Raw genomic sequence first — 18,642 nt, forward strand, 5'->3', positions numbered from 1 at the left:
TTATAAACCTGTTAGTATGGGGTTTTCACATTAACCTAAAATATTTAGTGTAGTTCAGGAAATGAGAGTAATAAAGCTACTAGGCTACAAGATGTGTGGCGCTGTCACCCTTTCCACAGAGGAGAAGACCACTGTCCACAGAGTCCATTGGCCTGTCCAGGTCTCAGGCTGGTGTGGGCGGAGCACTTTGGAGCCACCTGCTGTGACAGCATGCCTTGGCCCCTCCCCTGCTCTGTATCAGTCTTTGCTGGTGTTACCCCCACATGGTCCCTAAACCATGCCATGCTGCAGCCGTGACAGTGTTTAAAACTCCTTTACGTCTAGTGTTTCTTTGCGTATTATTTTCAGATATAAAGTGTTATGCTTTATGTCAAGATAAAACAAACCACCTGGTTTATTTGTCTGCCTATGTAGGGGGTTTTATGAACGGGGTGCTTATTAAAGTGAGTTCAGCTGCTTGGCAGCTTCTCTCTGGGCATGACCCCATGCAGATTTGATATACGCCACCTTCTGGTGGGAGCTAGCAGGGGTCAGGGGTGGGGAATCTTCTGGGGATGCATGGCATTCTGTTGGGTTCTGCAGAATTCTTATATTTCAGGAAAGCCAGCATATGTATGTCAATTTGGACAACAACCAAAATGGAATTTACCCTAATATGTAAAATTGAGATTGATTGAGCGTATATTTGTTACAACTTTTGTTGAGAACTTAATTCATAATTTTTCTCTGCATGGTCTCTACTTAAAAATATGCCCCAGATTTTCACATTTTGAATCTATTATATACTTCAAAGGCTTTATTAAACTGTAGAAACACTAAGCTATGGTTTTAGGTTTTTTTCTTTCTTACATGATATTTTACAAATTATAAAAGCAATATAGGTATACAATTACAAGTGAAACAATGCAGAACAAAAGTGAATTCTAGCCCTGCCCCACAAAAGCCAATGTTATTAATCTGGTGTATTTTCTTTCTTATCTTTCTTGCAAGAAATACTTTTTTAAAATCTTGTGTGGATCCTTCTTTTATGGGCACAGATATCTTTGTAGGTGAGCGTGTTGACACCTGGAGCTTCATTTATTTATACACAATACCTCTTGCTGATGAGCAGTTCGAAAATGTACTAGTCACACCATGGAGCCAAAACGCAGCAGGCTTTTTCAGTGGTAATTTGACAGCCCGTTAAACTGGATCTTTGTATCCTGTCAATAGTTAAATTACCCTCTTTATTTTTATCTCATTGATATTTGTTCTGCAAACTAACTTATTTAAAGGAGTAAAGGCATGGGCCCAGGAGACTTAATGAATTTGATTCCCCAGCAGACTAGATGCTAGTTATTTGAAACTTTTAATTTGAAAAATATTTCAGGAACATTTTTATTCTCAAGTCAAAAGGAGTACAACACTTGAAATGCTAAATCATCCTCACGATTGAGAACGTGATTCAGGGCTCTGAGCTTTGCTAGATGAGGTAAAATCATCTCAATTGGAGTCTTCCTTGGTGCCCCCAAATAGGTAGGGGCCACTGTGTTAAGTCAGTGTGGCATGCACATCTGAGAAAATAGTTCTGGATGTGCATTTTTACACACTTCAACACATGTCAACAAACAGCGGGTGGTATGAGCCACGGCTGGACGGTAAACCAGCTACCAGGTATAACTGCCAGACCAGGAGTGAGAAAGGACATCAGGAAAGCCACAGGCAGGCTGAGATTATGGAAAGCTCCCAGGAACATATGGCCTTGTGTTGGTCCTTGAAGGACAGTGGCTATGGCTAAATGGAAAGTGGATCCTCTAGGCAGAGGGACCACCAGGAATTCAACCCCCTTCTGCCACCCATGGGACTTATTTAACAAAGTGGGGAATGAGGCCAGCCTGCCTGTGGGTCCATCGCACTGGTCTGAGGAGTGTAGCTTCACTCTCATTTCCCCTCCTGCTCGTAGGACACTTAGGAGACTAGTGAGATGAGAATAGAAAGTTCATTTTGAAGACCTGAGGGTGGGACGTGTGGTTGAGACCACGTGATGGCTTCAGGAGCTAGACTGCAGGGTTCAACTTGGACCTGTCAAACAGAAGACCCTTGAGCTTGGCCATCCTGAGCTATGAGCTGCTTTCAGAATTTGCCTACTTTTGGATGAACTGAGTATTTTGTATGATTCTATTTGATCCCCTTGCTTGGCCAAGGAGCTGCAACTCCTTGCTGTGTTGTTTTAGTGGTTGCTTCAGTTGTCCTTGAAGAGGAGGTTGCAGATGCGAGGAGTTTGGAGGAGGGAAAGGACAGTCCATGAGCCTTCTTGGTGGGGACAGGATGGTGATAGAGGAGCTTCTGGCCCAGCGTAGACTCGGGGGACACAAGACAGAAAATGGTCATTTGGAGAGCACCATCTTTCTAGTACCCTGTCCATGTGCTCAGGACCTGCATGCACCCTTGTGCTGAGCTGGTGGGCTCCCTGCACCGACATTGTCATGAGCACTTTTAGGTATTCATGAGCCATGGCCTCAGACAGAGCTCCATTCAAATTTCTCAAGCTGCAGTCTGAACCATCTCTGTGTGAACTCGCAAGGGTGGCTGCATAGGCCAGGTTACCTCTCAGATCTGCTGTATCAAGGATGTGGTCTGTACTTGCCACACACATCTTTGCTTGATTCTCTGGCAAAGTGAAGAAGTTCCGAGCCACAGGAAGCAGGGTTGGAGATGTGATAGGGAAAGCTTGGTTAGTTGACAGCTTTTCCAAGGGAGTGTGGAGACAAACTCAACCTCTGCAACTTTCCCAAGGGACTTGCGATAAGAACCTTCCATGTGCCCAAAAAAAGGGAAAGATGAGCAAAGAAAGCAGTGACACTACTACCAGCCTTGACCTCTTGTCCCCAGGATACCCTCATCATATAGGGCTCTCCCCTGGGGTTCGATGCCCATGCATACCTTCTTGTAGCTCTGTAGGCTGCCCTGGGTCCCATGCAGTCTCCCACCTGAGGAAAGGAGAAGAGGAACCTCAGAGAGACACCCTAACAGGAGAGGTGTGAAAAACTAAATGTAAGGGGTCCCACATTTCAGTCTTTAACTTACAGAGGAAGCTAATAGGTTTTTTAAATCTCACCCCCTAAATTCATATTACCCATTTAATATGTCTAAGTATGTAATACTTGTCTATTTTCTTCTATAGGTTGAAGAGAGACCAGAAAAAGATTTTACTGAGAAGGTAAGGAATCATTCATAAACCTAACGGGCCCCAAGATTTATGGGTGAAACTGATTTTTTAAAATGTTGTTTGGCCGGGCTCAGTGGCTCATCCTGTAATCCCGTGCCTTTGGGAGACTGAGGTGAGTGGATTGCCTGAGCCCGCAGGTTCGAGACCCGCCTGGGCAGCGAGACTTCATCTCTACAATAAATCAAAAAAATCAGCCGGGCGTGGCAGCGCGCGCCTGTAATTCTGGCTACTTGGAAGGCTGAGGCAGAAGAATCGCCGGAGCCCAGCAGGTCGAGGCTGTGGTGGCCAGGAGCGGCCACTGCACTCCAGTCTGGGCGACCGTGAGACTCCAACTCAAAAAAAAAAATGTTGCCTGGTGTTGAATAAAGTTGTTCACCAGTGAGTGAACAGGACTATTAAGTGGCCCAACCAATCTGGTGTCACATCCTGGTAGGGAGTCCCCTGGCAGTCCTATCTTGTGTGTGTTAAATCCTGCACAGCAGTGACAGCATTTACAATGGGCCCAACCATAGAGCTTAAGGTTAATCCATACAGATCCAAAACATCTATGGGGTACCTCAAAATGAGCCTCTCTTTATTGTTTACCATAACTTTAGACTTAGAAGTAATTCTGTTTTTGTCTGAAATTACAATTGATCTTCACAACCTTCCAGGGGTCTCGTAACATGCCAGGCTTGTCTGCAGCCACTTTGGCCTCTCTGGGTGGGACTTCCTCTCGGAGAGGCAGTGGAGACACTTCCATCTCCATTGACACTGAGGCATCCATTAGGGAAATCAAGGTAAGACACTCTACTTACTTGAAAGACCCTTTTGTGAAAATCAGTCTTCAAATACAAGAAGATTTAATTCATAAAGTTCTGGATCTTTCTTCTCAGACCTGTCTCCCCTAAAACATGGTGTTCTCATAACATTCAGACCTAGCTCAGAGAGTGTCTCTGCAAGAAGCCTACCCCCACCCCAGCAGGACAGCTGTGCCTGTCCCCTCTGAGCCCCCTCAGCACTCTGGGCCTACCCTAGTGAGTGCACTCACCACATTGTGTTGATGTGCTTGATTATCTCTGTATGCTCACTCTGTGTAGACATTTGTCCTGTATATTTTAGACACCGGTTCACTTCCTGCTTGCGGACCACATCAGGCACTGTCACATAACCTTGTCCGCTGAGTCTCGTCCCCTGTGCCTAGAATGTGCCTTTTCCTTTCTATTTGTAACATGACCTCATCATTGTATTTTAATGGTTTTTTTCCTCCCACTAGAATGCAAATAATATTGTCAGTTATATCCCTGGCACCCAGGACAGTGCCAGGCATTTGGTAACATTCTCTGTGTGAGAGAGAAACACATGCTATTTGTTAAAGTAACTAGGGACATTGCATGTGAAAAACAGAAGACTTCTCCAGGGGGCAGAATCAAGACAGAGGGAGCCGAAAGGAGTCAGATTTGGCTTCATTTGTGAAAGAGTTTTCTAACACTTAAAACTGGGTTAAGCCAGGCTTGGTGGCTCAGCCTGTAATCCCGTGCCTTTGGGAGGCTGAGGTGAGTGGATTGCCTGAGCCCGCGGGTTCGAGACCCGCCTGGGCAGCGAGACCTCATCTCTACAATAAATCAAAAAATCAGCCGGGCGTGGTAGCGCATGCCTGTAATTCCGGCTACTCGGAAGGCTGAGGCAGAAGGATCGCCAGAGCCCAGCAGGTCGAGGCTACGTTGGCCGGGAGCAGCCACTGCACTCCAGTGGGCGACTGAGTGAGACTCCAACTCAAAAAAAACCAAAAAACAAAAAGCAAAACTGGTTCAAAAGGGAACCGGCTCCCACTGGTAATAATACCTGAGCAGCTGGATGACCATTTATCCTGGAGGACAGACAAGGGATTTAAGCATCCACCAGAGGTTGGACTGGGTTACCTTGAAGATGCCTATAATACCAGAAGAGCTGTTTCCCATTTGCCAGCCCTTGGCCTCTTTGTTCATTCTTTTGCTACATCAAATTAGAACTTGTGGCAGTCCTTATTTGTCTCTGCTCTTAGGTTGTGAGTGCCATTCACTTGTTCAGCAAGTACTTAGTAGGAGAGGCTACCTCATGCCAGATGCTATCCCAGACATCAGGACTTTGGCAAAGTAGAGACTTGGACCTCCGTAAATGCAGAGATAAAGTTTTGCTGATTTATGCCACTAACATCTTACTGTATCTTGTACTGATTAGGAACTCAGAGTGCTTGAGTGAGTTATTAAATAGGAGTGAAATAACTTGTACTATTTTCAGAAGCTCTTTTGCTTGTTTTTTGAAACTGTATAAAATCGTATGAAATGCACCTAAGTTTTAGAAAATTGTATAAAGATACTATATAGGATATGCCTAAATTTTAATCTTTGTAAGATTGAAATTTGTTTTCCTTTAACATTTAATAAAAGAAAAAATAAAATTGATGCTCAGACTACCCAAATAATAGAAACTACCCGAAGTATAGAAGATTTAGGGAATCACGTTATTTCCCTTGACATCATCTGCCTTTTTTTGCCATTTCCCCCAGGAACTCAATGAGTTAAAGGACCAGATTCAGGATGTAGAAGGCAAATACATGCAGGGATTGAAAGAGATGAAGGTACCAGCTTACAGAAGTGTGGTCTCACGATATTAACCCAACTTAACTTTTAAAAAATCCTAAAGAAGTTGAAAGTGCATGCTTACTCTAAAGAGGCTTATAGGAAGATCTCAAGATGGCAGGAATGATGGCATGGGTGTGCGCTCACTGTTTCCCCAAATACAGTTTCTGAACCTAGACTTGAAAATTAAAACCCTCCAGTAGAAAAAGTTACTAACATATTTCCTGATGTGTGTCTTGTACTTACCATCCTTCCCTCAAAACCAATTTCTCATCTCCCATAGATGTGTACCAGGCACTTGAAGGTTTTTTACCTTCTTCACTATTGTAGTTGTTAGATACAAACATGCTTTGTTGGATTTACTTTTCAAAATATCTGATGTCTGCTAATAAGATAGTCCTAATATGCTGTGCTTTTGAAACGCCCCAATTATTTGCATTATGTAAATTTTTACTAATTGAAGTGAAGTCTGAGTGTGTCGTCTTGGATTTATTTGAGCATATACACACTACTTTTAGAATGTGAAGTTACTTCATTGTGCCAGCCAGGAAATGTGGTGCCATATTCCTTGAAGGTAAGGTGAGTAGTTGGTGACTATCTTCATTAGACAGCTGTGGCAGATCATGGATCTAGCAGTAGATGGTAAATCTGTTACTTCCCTTTCAGCTCCCCAGGAAGTACAGAGTCTGAATTCAGTATCAAAGGGCACCAAACAGAGGAGATGACATAAACCACATGATTAATTCGTCATTTTCATATATGTTACTACTCTTTAAGCGGGGAAAAAATAAGACTCTGGCTTTCAATTCTTGTATAAAGAGAGCCACTGAACAAACCCAGGACCCACTGTTCCCTCTTAAAATGATTGCTGTGTTGTGGAAGTGCAGGGCGAGACCAGCAGTGGTTTCCATGAGACCACCTTGTAGTACCTGCTGCATCTGTCCTAGTGCCTCCCATCTCTTCCTTTAGCTTTGCATAGTTTGTACCCTGATGGTTCTGCTCTCTCTGTTCTCCTAGAATTGCCTTCCCCTGATTATACTTTGGGATCTGTAGGGGTATGAACCATGTGAGGACATCACCATGGGTATTTCACAGACCTCTTTCTCTGTGCTGTCCTTATAAAGGAATGACCTTTGTCTTTCCAGGACCTACCCAGTGAGACCTGGGAACCTTGTTTAGTTTTCCTGTGGGTTGAAAATCTGAAATCACCACTAATCTTTTCCTGGTTCATAAGCCAGAACAAACAGTCACTGTGGCTTGTGGCAGTACTTAGTTATGTCAACCATTGCACGCTGGCTTTCCCAGGTGCAGGTCACATGTATTGAATGATTACTTCAGAAACTTTTTGAACAACTCTGACACACAGCTCTATACACTAACTGTGACTACAGAGTAGAGCCAGAGACACTACTGCCTCTGTGACCAAAACCCTTTCCATATTACCTGTCTCCTTTTTTCTAATGAGTATATAAATTGCTTTCACCCCCAGACACATTTAATAATTAATTTTCTGAGAGATGAGAACTTGACTGAATTGAAAAGGGGAGATTTCTGTGCATTTTTAATTTGCCATGTTTTTATTCTGATTCATTTGCTCTAAGAAACATAGTCTAGATTTAGAACTGAGATTTGTTTTTAAAGAATACCAGACTAATCTTCGGTGTTCTTACTGTAATTTCAAAAATACGATCTGCTTTCTGCAGGACTCCTTAGCAGAAGTTGAAGAGAAATATAAGAAGGCTATGGTTTCCAATGCTCAGCTAGACAATGAGAAGACAAACTTCATGTACCAGGTTGATACCCTAAAAGATATGTTGCTGGAGCTTGAAGAACAACTGGCTGAATCTAGGCGACAATATGAAGAGAAAAACAAAGTAAGCATGGATATGATAGAGAATGGTAGAATATTTATACATGTGTGTGTGCATGTGTATTTATATGTAGGTGCATATATTATAATTTATAATATATTATTTATATATTTTTGAACAATGGTTCTCCACTTGTCCAGGAAACCCAAATATGTGAGAATAAGAATACCATACTATTGCTGAGGGACTTGAAATATTGGTATGCATAATTGCAACATGTAAATTAGAGACAACTTTACTAGAAGAACATTAATGTTTTCCATGTAAGGTAAAATTATAGCAATTGGAAAAAAATGCCTATGAAAGAGCCAACATGATCAGATAAGGCATGATCAGATGCTTCAAGATTTTCCTGTTAATATATATTTTAATTTTTTGATTTTAATTTTGTCCTCTCTTAACACCATAGAGAAATAGTTATGAGTATCAAAGATTTAAGGAAAATTATATTAATTTATTTTCTGATGGTTGGGAAAAGATACAGTTACTCCATTTAAGAATTAAATACCTCATTAAGCTCAGAGGAAGGGTAGAGTCTTATTTGAGCTTTCATTAAGAACCACTGGAATTAGTTTGTTGTTAATTTCTGATGTCAGTCTCAAGCGTGAGTAATATGTTGAGATTAATGGCAGTAACCCGATTCAGTGAAAAGCTGGGCTTAGATGTTCTTTATGAGAACAGAGGATACTTGTTTTTTGTATTTTTAGGAATTGTCCAATTTTTCAGAGATTTTGAGATAAACAGAAAATTTAGTGTGTGTCATTGTCTGTTTTTTTTAGTAGACTATCCTGTAAATTCCAAGGGTTGAAACCAAAGTACCCTTAACAACTCACAGGCCTACTTCTTTGACTGCTACATAATTGAGTTAGAAGCTGAAGAAGAATTTTATTCACGAGGTTCCCAATAGCTGAACTCTGAAAGAGGAGACTGTTTATGAGACCCAATGCCATGTGGGAGTATAGCAGCAGAGGGCAGATTCTGAGCCTTGCTTGGGTGGGGGATACTGTAATACATCCACACTCCTCCCAGATGCCATCATTAGGCATCGGTAGGTGAACTGAGAACCCTCGAGTATAACTGCAGAGAAGCTGGTAGTACTAGAATGTTATCCCAAGGTGGGAGCAGGGGCCAAGCAGAGCCCCATAGGAAGGCCCTTGTTGTAGCCAGGGGGTTTCCAGCCACCCACAGCTAAAGGAAGTGAGCAAGCAGAGATGCTAGGCTGATCAGAAGCACAGGCCAGATCTCTTCTCAGATAACCCACCTAACAGATCTAGTAATAGGCACCCTGTCATCTCGTCAACTGTCGGCAGTGTTATTTGGGGCCCAGACCATCACTAGGGACTATGCTGCTATGACTGAGCAGAAGAACAGAAAAGCCATATTGCCAGATTCCTAAAGTGACTCATGAAGTGGAAGTCTAGGCCTGGGGGAGCGGCTTCCTTTTGCAAACTCTTTGCTTGCTTCCCCCAGCTTTTCCTGTTCTGTCCCTTGAGTGGCAGCCCTGGATTACAGCATTGGCCACTCACTCTCAATGAGAGCTGCTGGCCAAAGTAGGCTGTGTTTACCTTCTATTTATCCCAGAGACTTCCTTGTCATAGTTCAAATCAGAAATCATTTTATGGGAAGTCCTTTGCAGGCCTGCCTCATCCAGGCTCTCAGCACAGTACTGTATAGCAGCAGGCTCCCTGATGGGACTCTCCTGGGACATTACTTCACTATAGAGAAATCAGGAAACACTTGTTGATTGCATCAACTCCTCATGTTAATTTTACCATAAATCATCAGGCATGTCTACAAAGTCCAGAGGAATGAATTGTCTTATTAAAAAGGCCGTGAAGCCGGGGTTGGTGGCTCAGCCTGTAATCCCGCGCCTTTGGGAGGCTGAGGTTGCCGCGGGTTCGAGATCCGCCTGGGTGGCGAGACCTCATCTCTACAATAAATCAAAAAAAAAAGTCAGCTGGGCATGGTAGTGCATGCCTGTAATTCCGGCTACTTGGAAGGCTGAGGTGGAAGGATTGCCGGAGCCCAGCAGGTCGAGGCTGCGGTGGCTGGGAGCTGCCACTGCCCTCCAGTCTGGGCGACAGAGTGAGACTCCAACTCAAAAAAAAAAAGGGCCGTGAAAATTGTGACATAGTAGCAGATAATTTGTTCCCAGGGACATGTAAATCATGAGAACTTGAACTAGTATCACAAGAAAATTGAATTCCACTGCTGTTTTTCTCCTTCATAGGAATTTGAAAGGGAAAAACATGCCCACAGTATACTGCAATTTCAATTTGCTGAAGTCAAGGAGGCTCTGAAGCAAAGAGAAGAAATGCTTGAGGTAGGTAGCTTTTTCCTGCTTTTCTTTTTCTTTTTGACTTGGAGCATTTTGTTGGTTCATGGTTATCTTAGATTACGCTGTGGTAACAAAATACCTCGGACTGCATGGCTTGAACAACAGAAATTTACTTTCTCACAGTTCTGGAGGCTGAAAAGTCCAAGATCAAGGTCAGGTTCTGGTAAGACCTTTCTTCCTACTGGTGCAGACAGCCACTTTCTTGCTGTGTCCTTGCATGGCAGAATGAGAGCAAGCTCTCTGGAGTCTTTATAAGGACACTACTTCTGTTAGATTAAGTCCCCACCCTTATAACCTCATTTAACCATAATTACCTCATAAAGACCCTACCTCCATATGTAGTCACACTGGGCACTAGAACTTCAGTATATGAATTTGAGGGGGATCCATAGCAATTACTAAAGTTACCAGTTTTCTTAAAATTGAAATTGATTCTCCATGCCCACCTTAAGGAAACAGTCTCTCTCACTGGTGCAGATTTTACTCTTTGGTGGTCTTGTATCTGTTTGGAGAGGTGTAGTAGACAGAATAATGCCCCCCGCCCAATATGTCCACATCCTACTTCCTGGAAATTGTAAATATGTTACCTTACCTGATAAAAAGGGCTTTGTAAATGTGATTAAATTAAAGACTTCAAGAGGGAATGATTATCCTAAATTATTTGGGTGGGCCTGATATAATCACAGGTGTCCTTATAAGAGAAAGGCAAGTAAAAGACAGAAGTAGGAGATGTGACAAAGGAGGCAGAAGTCAGAGTTATGTGAGGAAGGGGCCATGAGCCAAAGAATGTAGGCCAGTTCTAGAAGATAGAAAAAGCAAGGAAACAGATTCTCCCTAGAGACTTTGGAAAGGCTTACCTGCAAGACTCATTTTGGACTTCTGCCCTCCAGAACTGTAAAAGAATATATTGATTGTTTTAAGCCACTGAATGTGTGGTAATTTGTTACAGTGGCAATAGGAAATGAATACAGGTTGGTTTTTAATTGCTTAACTTAATCAGTACTTTGGTGCCTTAAAGTGAGAATGTCACCCAAGCAGGTTTTCTTCCTGCACTTGAAGCTGGGAGTAGACCAAGGAAAATCCTAGACTGCTGAGGATGAATTCAGGGTTGATGATGTGAAAGGGTGCTTGTTAACTCTCTAAACTGTCCCAGCTCTCAGGCCTCCTAGCACTGGGGTTTTCCTGCCTGTTTAATCCTTTATCTGCTTTCTTTCTATCTGTTCCTTTCCTCAGGAAATCCGACAGCTACAGCAGAAACAGGCGAGTTATATCAGGGAGATTTCTGATCTTCAGGAAACGATAGAGTGGAAAGACAAAAAGATAGGGGTAGGATTCTCAAGTCTTTGAAAATCTATTCCTACAGCAGGCTGTTTAGCAAATAGAGTTCTTTTGGAACTTTTGGTTTACAAAAATGCTTGTCTGTGTATGCATGCATCCCTCATATGACACAAAATGTTATTAATTTTACTTAATTGTGATTAATTGAAATAAATTTTGATGATTTTATTAAGTAGTTAATATACTAACTTATCCAAATTGTTTTGAAGTTTTTGAATTTGACATTGATTCCCACCATGAAGGTTCTCATTGTCTGTGCATAACCAGCTCTCTCTGCCTGTGTCTTGAATGGGCAGACTAGTGGCCTGTTGAAACATGTGGAGTAAGGGAGGCACTCCACGGCAGGTCTGATGAGTGGAGAGTCAACTTCTTGAAATTACATGCAGTGTGCCTGGATTTTTTCTCAAAGCGATTTGATTTATTCCCACTTTGAAATCTCCCCAGGGAAGGTCTCCCCACAATACTTCTCTCCTGCCACAAGAAAAGAGGAGGCAACTCACCTACACTTAGAATTGAAGAATAGCAAGAATGGAATCCCACAAAGTGACTGCTGTGATTCATAATGACAAATGGTTTCCTAAAAATAGCAACTCATATACACAGCTCTGATAAAGACCTAGAGATGTCTGAGCTCATCATCAGCATGAGGCTCCTGGAGCTGCACCTGTTTCCACTTGATATGCTCGAGGGCAGTTAGGATTCTGTGTGCACGTGTGTGTGTGTGCGCGTGCGTGTGTGTGTGTGTGTGTGTGTGTGTGTGTGTGCGCGTGTGTGTGCGAGAGAGAGAGAGAGAGAGAGAGAGAGAGAGAGAGAGAGATTGCTTTAGGACCACTCTATGTTTATCTGTGACAACAGGTTGCAAGAGCCAATATATAACAATAGTCTAAATTGCTAAAACAGTTGTCATGTGGACATTCTTAAGCATTCCTTCTTGTTCTCTATTGATTTCTCACTTCTGTTAACTCCTTAAAACAATGTTGTGAACCAGCAGACAATGCAAGAAAACAATACAAATAAAACAGCCTTCCTGCCTGTGCTGTTAACTGTCTTTCAGGGATTACAAGCAGTAACATTTCTTGAATCCCATAAACTAAATAAAAAGCTTAATATTTGCATTCTATTCATATTTTTAAGCAGAGTCTCTGTTATGTCTTTAAATCTGTTAGTGGGTTAGGTGGTAGAGCTTTCTTCTTGTTCTTGCTTCTTAAATAACTTGCTCATCTGTGTGAATCTTCTTTCTCTTGGCTCTGTGGCTCACTCAGGCATTAGAGAGGCAGAAAGAGTTCTTTGATTCCATAAGGAGTGAACGAGATGATCTTAGAGAAGAAGTAGTCACACTGAAAGAGGAATTAAAGGTATGAAGCCAAAGTACAGTTTTTAAAAATAATCCAGGTGACAACAGAAAATTCTGGGGTTCTATGAATATGTATGTGTACTAATGTTAATCAATTTTATGTCATTGATTTTAGTTCTGCTAGTAATTCAAATCCTAGATTAACTGACACTGACAAGAAACATAAAATAAGTGTAGATTCCATGGGCTATGCCTTTGACCTTTAGATGTTTACAAGCATAGCTGATCTAGAATGCATCTCTGAGTTTCAAGAATTTTTTTATATTCTAAATTTTTCTCATACTCATTAGTAAATTTCCTGAGTATGAGAAAAATTTAGATTATATAAAACACTACTCAGAATTAGAGAATTTATTTGCTTCTTTACATTAAAGCTTCAAATTTAAAGACTTCTCTAACTGAACATGTCCTGGGTAAATGGTTTGGACAAGACCTGTGCTAATTAGACTTTGAGACCCATTAGATTACAAGTGGAGGAAAGTTCTCTGTTCTGTGTGGGCCACATCAAGAGTTCTTCAGTTGCTGGCTTGACACAGAGTAAAACACCAATGGACAGCACTCTGGGTTGGCTCTCAGAATTACTGAAGGAGGAGGGTTGAACAGTCAGTAGAAGCGTATTCGTGACAGCTGCTTGTCTTCTGGGATTAAAGTCACAGCAGTAATCCAGTGGGCTACAGATTTAGAGCTAAGATTCGTAGTGCTGAGTATAGGGGTGGGGAATTAATTCCTCATGCACAAGGGAAAGAGCTGTGGGCAGCAGGTGGGAGTGGGCAAATGATCCCTGAAGTGTGAAATGTCACTGTTTGTAAAGTGCTTCACTATGTAGTGAGCATGGATTATATTTCTTTTGAATTTACCAAACATTCTAGTCACCTCTCAATTCCTTCTTTAACATAAGTTTCATTCATTCCTTTCAGAACACATGCATATTTCGTTCTTTATCTTGCTCTCTCAAGTAACACAAGCAGGGTTTAAGAATTAAAAGTCACTTTACAGTGATGTGCTTGGTACTCCACTTGTGGCAGTCCTCAGGTCATTACTTCTTGTTAAAAAGCATACCTATCCGGGCTCGGTGGCTCAGCCTGTAATCCCACACCTTGGGAGGCTGAGGTGAGTGGATTGCCTGAGCCCGCGGGTTCGAGACCCGCCTGGGCAACTTGGCGAGACCTCATCTCTACAATAAATAAAAAATGAGCTGGGCGTGGTAGTGCGTGCCCGTAGTTCCAGCTACTTGGAAGGCTGAGGCGGAAGGATCTCTGGAGCCCAGCAGGTCGAGGCTGCGGTGGCTGGGAGCGGCCACTGTACTCCAGTCTGGGCGACAGAGTGAGACTCCAACTCAAAAAAAAAAAAGGATACCTGTTGTGGGTATCTTGTCCCTAGTAAATTAAGGCATGGATTGGAACATCTAAGAAAGAAGTTACCTTTGGAGGAAGGCAGCACAGATTTGTGTGTGTTGCTGGAATATTTACAGGTATGGCGTCCTAGCACACCCTCTATCTCTGTAGAGTATCCTCTACAGGAAAAAATGTTTTCCTTTTTTTAATCAATAGTAAGTAAACAGAGTTTAACCTAACACCACTGAGCGAGTATTATGATGAGCCTACTTCTATTCTCAGAAACATGGAATCATCCTAAATTCAGAAATAGCTACCAATGGAGAGACTTCAGACACTCTAAATAATGTTGGATACCAAGGTCCTACCAGGATGACAAAAGAAGAGCTAAATGCCCTCAAGTCTACAGGGGATGGGACACTAGGTAAGTATTTGTTTTCCTTTGGATCCTTTCACCTTTCAAGTCAGCATTGATTCACTTCCCCTGCATTATTGGAGTTGGAGTAATCATCACTGATCAATTAACAGTCACACAGCATGCCATCTGTTTCATCACTTCATAGTAATTTCCTTGCCACATGATGTGGTCACCCACGTGTTGTCTGGCATGCATCTCTGTGTAGTGCTCACCACCAATGGCTCAAGTATACATTTCTTTTGCTTCTCAAAGCTACCAAGCAAGATTGTGAATGCAAGGAAAATAGCTTCAAACTTAAGTGACGATGTTGAGAGTACTCTTTGGTTTTCCTCAGATAAGTACCAAGTGTGGCTTTTTAACTGATCCTATTACAGAATTGTCAAAAGATCAGAATAGTAGAGGCCGTAGAGTCAATTTGGTGACTGTATTTGCAAGACCATATCATACAACCTATACAGCATTCAGGATGATAAGGGGACGAGATGCTTGTAGACAGCAGATTGGTACTTGAGACGAAGCATGTCTGCTGATTGCTCTCAGACTGCTGCTAGAGGTGGACAGGCAGCCCCGGCAGAATGTGTCAGTGCTAAGGAGGTGCCCTCCCTACAAGGTCTGAAATTGCTCACATCAGTCAGGTGATCCTCGTGTGTACGCCACATGTTTGCTTCTGAGAGAACAGCCAATTGGTGAATCCATTAGCTTGTAGGAATATTTTATACCATTTTCAATTATCTGAAAAGAGCCACTGATTAATATCTGTCATAATATCTGACTTTGGAAAAAACCTCAGATTCTGGCCTGCAGCCTGAAGTTGTAGCTGCAAACAAGACCCCAACTGTTGTTGGTTACTCATTGCATTCCAGCTTTTTACCGTGAGGCTGGAATGCAAGGATAGGGTCCATGACTTTTAATTTTGATATACAAACTTTCATCATATTTCTTTTTATTTATGGAAGCATAGAAGCTGCTAGGCTTCAGCTTCTCAGGACTTGCTCCCCAGGGAAGTACCTCCTCCCTCATTATCTCTATGACTATCCAAGAAACACAACTTTTGTAAATTGTGTAAAAGTTGATGAAAAAAGATAAATTAATTAATTTTCATCATGCCTTTATATTAGCTGCCTGAACAGCTAGGAATTTGATTATGCTGCTCTTACTCAAATAATACATTTTATAAATCTTTGCTAACTATTGTGAAATGCTTAAAGAACCAGAAATATCAGTTTTACAGTTGTCTTCAAATGTCTTTTTATCACAAATCCCATCAGTAAAGAATTGTGAGAACTTACCAATTATGTTTATTTTTAATGTGTATATGTATACTATTTTATTAAGATAAAATGTATATTATAAAACAGTATAGTTTTTGAAGGGTGGAGTAAAACTAAACAGAAGCCCTAATATTGCCCCCATTTTCTCTGGGGTAAGTGTACCCCAGGGAAACCGCTGGGTTATAAAATTATCTAGCTTTGACTTTTGGTAACATGGTACTGTATGTAATCTGCTGGGGTTTTGTTTATTTGGAGAATCCAAAAATTTCAAAGCGGTAATGTGTTCTTTAGCTGACAAATAACTCAGTATTTAATTAAGTGATCATCTTGATCTTGAGTATTTGCCTCCTGCTGGTACTCTCCCCCCCAGTCCCCTAGGGGATAGAGCAGAGGCATTATGGCAGCATCAGCAAGACAATGGTTAGGTGGTGGAAGATAGATTTCTTTTCAACACAAGAACTGTTTTAAAAGTATCTTCCTTGAGATTGACCTTGAGGAGGAACTTCTAAAAGTGAACTGAACGAATATTCTTTTTAAAAATTAGTTGAAAGCTGCTTTTAGGGCTGTGTGACATGCAGTGCAGTATGACAGCTGAAAAAGTACACGTTGTCAAGTTGTGTATTTGGCGATGAGAATGGGGAATTTGAACCTTAAGTCCATCCTTATACCCATCATTTTGGATTGTTTGGCTGCCTGATCCAGAGCTCTATTTGTTAAAACTTAACTTCACCTTTAAACATTCGTCCACACAAGATGGCACCACCAGCCACCCTTGCCTCTGAAGTGATGGCAATGACTCTTGCTGATCAGAAATTTACTAATGCAACTGCTGCTTTGCCGCACAGAACTGGCAAAGGCTCTGTTTCACATGATTCTTTGACTCACTCTCTTTTAGGAATAGAGTTGGGTGGGATTTAGAACATGTGTTTACATTTTAATATATATTAAGTGGTCACCACATCATGGGGTCCCTTCAATTTTCTCAATGGTCTTTTAGGAAGAGCCAATGAAGTGGAGGTGAAAAATGAAATTATGGAGAATGTGGGGAAAAGAGAAATCTTGCAGAATACTGAGAAAGAACAGCACAAAGAGGACACAATAAAGGATTGTGTGGACATAGAGGTCTTACATCCTGGTGAAATTACCAAGGACCAGAAAACCTCTGATGAAGACAATGCCCCTTCCCTAGGGACGTTAGAAAGTGCTAAATGTGAGGAAAAGGTCCAAAGCCAAATTCTAGATAACACTTCTTTCCTTGAAAATACAGAGCAGTTTGAGTCAGATGAGGTCATCAATGTGTCAGATGATAGGACTGGAGTTTCCTTTGATCATTTCAACTGTTTGAACGACTTAGATAGTGAGAGCCACATAGAGACCGTAGAAGAGGCAGGGATAACTCAGGTTGGAGAGCAGGTAGGCATAGTGGCCTCATATCCTCCAAAGTGTAGTGATGACACAGTGTGTCATGATGAAAAACGTGCAGTAGATGCCCCAGAAGAGTTGGAGCCAAGCACAAGGGACAGTTTAGAAAAAGGACTTGCCAGCCAGGAAGTAGGTGAGCCCAAGGAGGTCCTAGTTCAGAGTACAGAAGTAGGTAGGGAGAACAATGAAGAAGAAGATGAAGAAGAAGGATTAAGGGATGAGAAACCAATCAAGATGGAAGTCCAAACCATTCCTGGTTCTCTGGCAGCCAAGAGTGGTTATCAGGAAGCAACATGTCCAAGCATAGTAGATACTGAAAGTGAACCCCTAGATATGAAAGAGCCTGACAGAGAAAAGAATGACCAGCAGGGAGAGGCATTGGATTCATCACAGAAGAAGACAAAGAACAAGAAAAAGAAAAACAAGAAGAAAAAATCACCAGTACCTGTAGAAACCCTTAAAGATGTTAGGAAAGAGTTAACATATCAGAACACAGATTTAAGTGATGAAGTTAAGGAAGAAGAGCTGGTAAAATTTACTGACAAAAAATATGTAGTGGAAGCCCAAAATGAGGTGACTAAAAATCTAGGACAGAAAATTGTAGCAGAAAGCAGTGAAAATGTTGATTGTCCAGAACATCCTAAAACTGAGCTGGATGGAAAACTTAACCAAGATAATGATGATATAAAAACAACAGTAGGGAAAGTGATAGCTGATGGAGACACATTCAATTCTGAAGATGATGCAATTCCATTACCAGGCACTAGTGCTAGCGATAAAGAATTAGATGAAGGTGTTATAAAAGATAATGTTAAAAAAGATGGTGCCTCTCAAAGCAATCCTCTAGAGCCAGAGAATGAAGAAGCATATGGCAATGACCTGCTCGAAAAAAAAAGTCCCTTAAAGGACATTAATGATGGCTCTCGAACAGAAAGTACAGAGAGGCATGTGGTATCAGAACACCCGTATCAGACAATCAGGAAAGACAGCATTAGTCTAGAAAACGATGACTTGTCAGCACCAGGAGGAGAGGGGGACTTCAATTCAGAAAGCAGAGAAGATACAAGAGGAGGAAGTGAGAAGGGCAAAAGCAAAGAAGACTGTACCATGTCCTAAGTTGAGGCAGACGGCAGAAGGCAGGCATGATGCGAGGAGGAATTCTAGAAAAGGGCCAAAGACTGTGCACAGTAAGTCTGATTGTAAGAGACTCATCTTTTATCTCCGCTGGCGATGTAAGTAAAATGTACTAAATTGATAGAGATGCACTGTATGACAATCAGTCCCCAGGTTATCAACTACTCTTAAGTTATAGACTGTTACTTGTAGATTTATATTTAATCATTGAGGTTATCACTCACATTAGAAAGATGCATTTGTTATTAGTGTAAGTTCTAAGCAAGAGTATTCCAATAATGTATACTGTTTATGGTCCAGCTTATAATAAAAATAAAATATTTAACATTTGCCTTAAGCTGATATGAACATGAA

The 18,642-nt window shown here is 41.6% G+C and overlaps 1 protein-coding gene across 2 annotated transcripts in view; it reads left to right on the forward strand.

The window, feature by feature from the left end:
- LRRFIP1 (LRR binding FLII interacting protein 1) overlaps nt 1–18,391 on the forward strand; it is a 72,872-nt gene extending 54,481 nt beyond the window's left edge. For both annotated transcript variants that reach the window (XM_021710453.1, XM_008054093.1), the window contains 6 exons: nt 3,164–3,199; nt 3,862–3,987; nt 7,512–7,682; nt 9,910–10,002; nt 14,326–14,467; nt 16,730–18,391. In XM_021710453.1, the coding sequence (XP_021566128.1) occupies nt 3,164–3,199; nt 3,862–3,987; nt 7,512–7,682; nt 9,910–10,002; nt 14,326–14,467; nt 16,730–18,270 (2,109 nt within the window). In that variant the 3' untranslated portion in view covers nt 18,271–18,391. The remainder of the gene's footprint in view (nt 1–3,163; nt 3,200–3,861; nt 3,988–7,511; nt 7,683–9,909; nt 10,003–14,325; nt 14,468–16,729) is intronic.
- Nucleotides 18,392–18,642: the final 251 nt, after the last annotated feature.

The sequence above is a fragment of the Carlito syrichta genome, unplaced genomic scaffold (genome assembly GCF_000164805.1).
Source record: "Carlito syrichta isolate Samal-C Ts95f unplaced genomic scaffold, Tarsius_syrichta-2.0.1 Scaffold289031, whole genome shotgun sequence".
In the NCBI taxonomy this organism is placed as follows: Eukaryota; Metazoa; Chordata; class Mammalia; order Primates; family Tarsiidae; genus Carlito; species Carlito syrichta.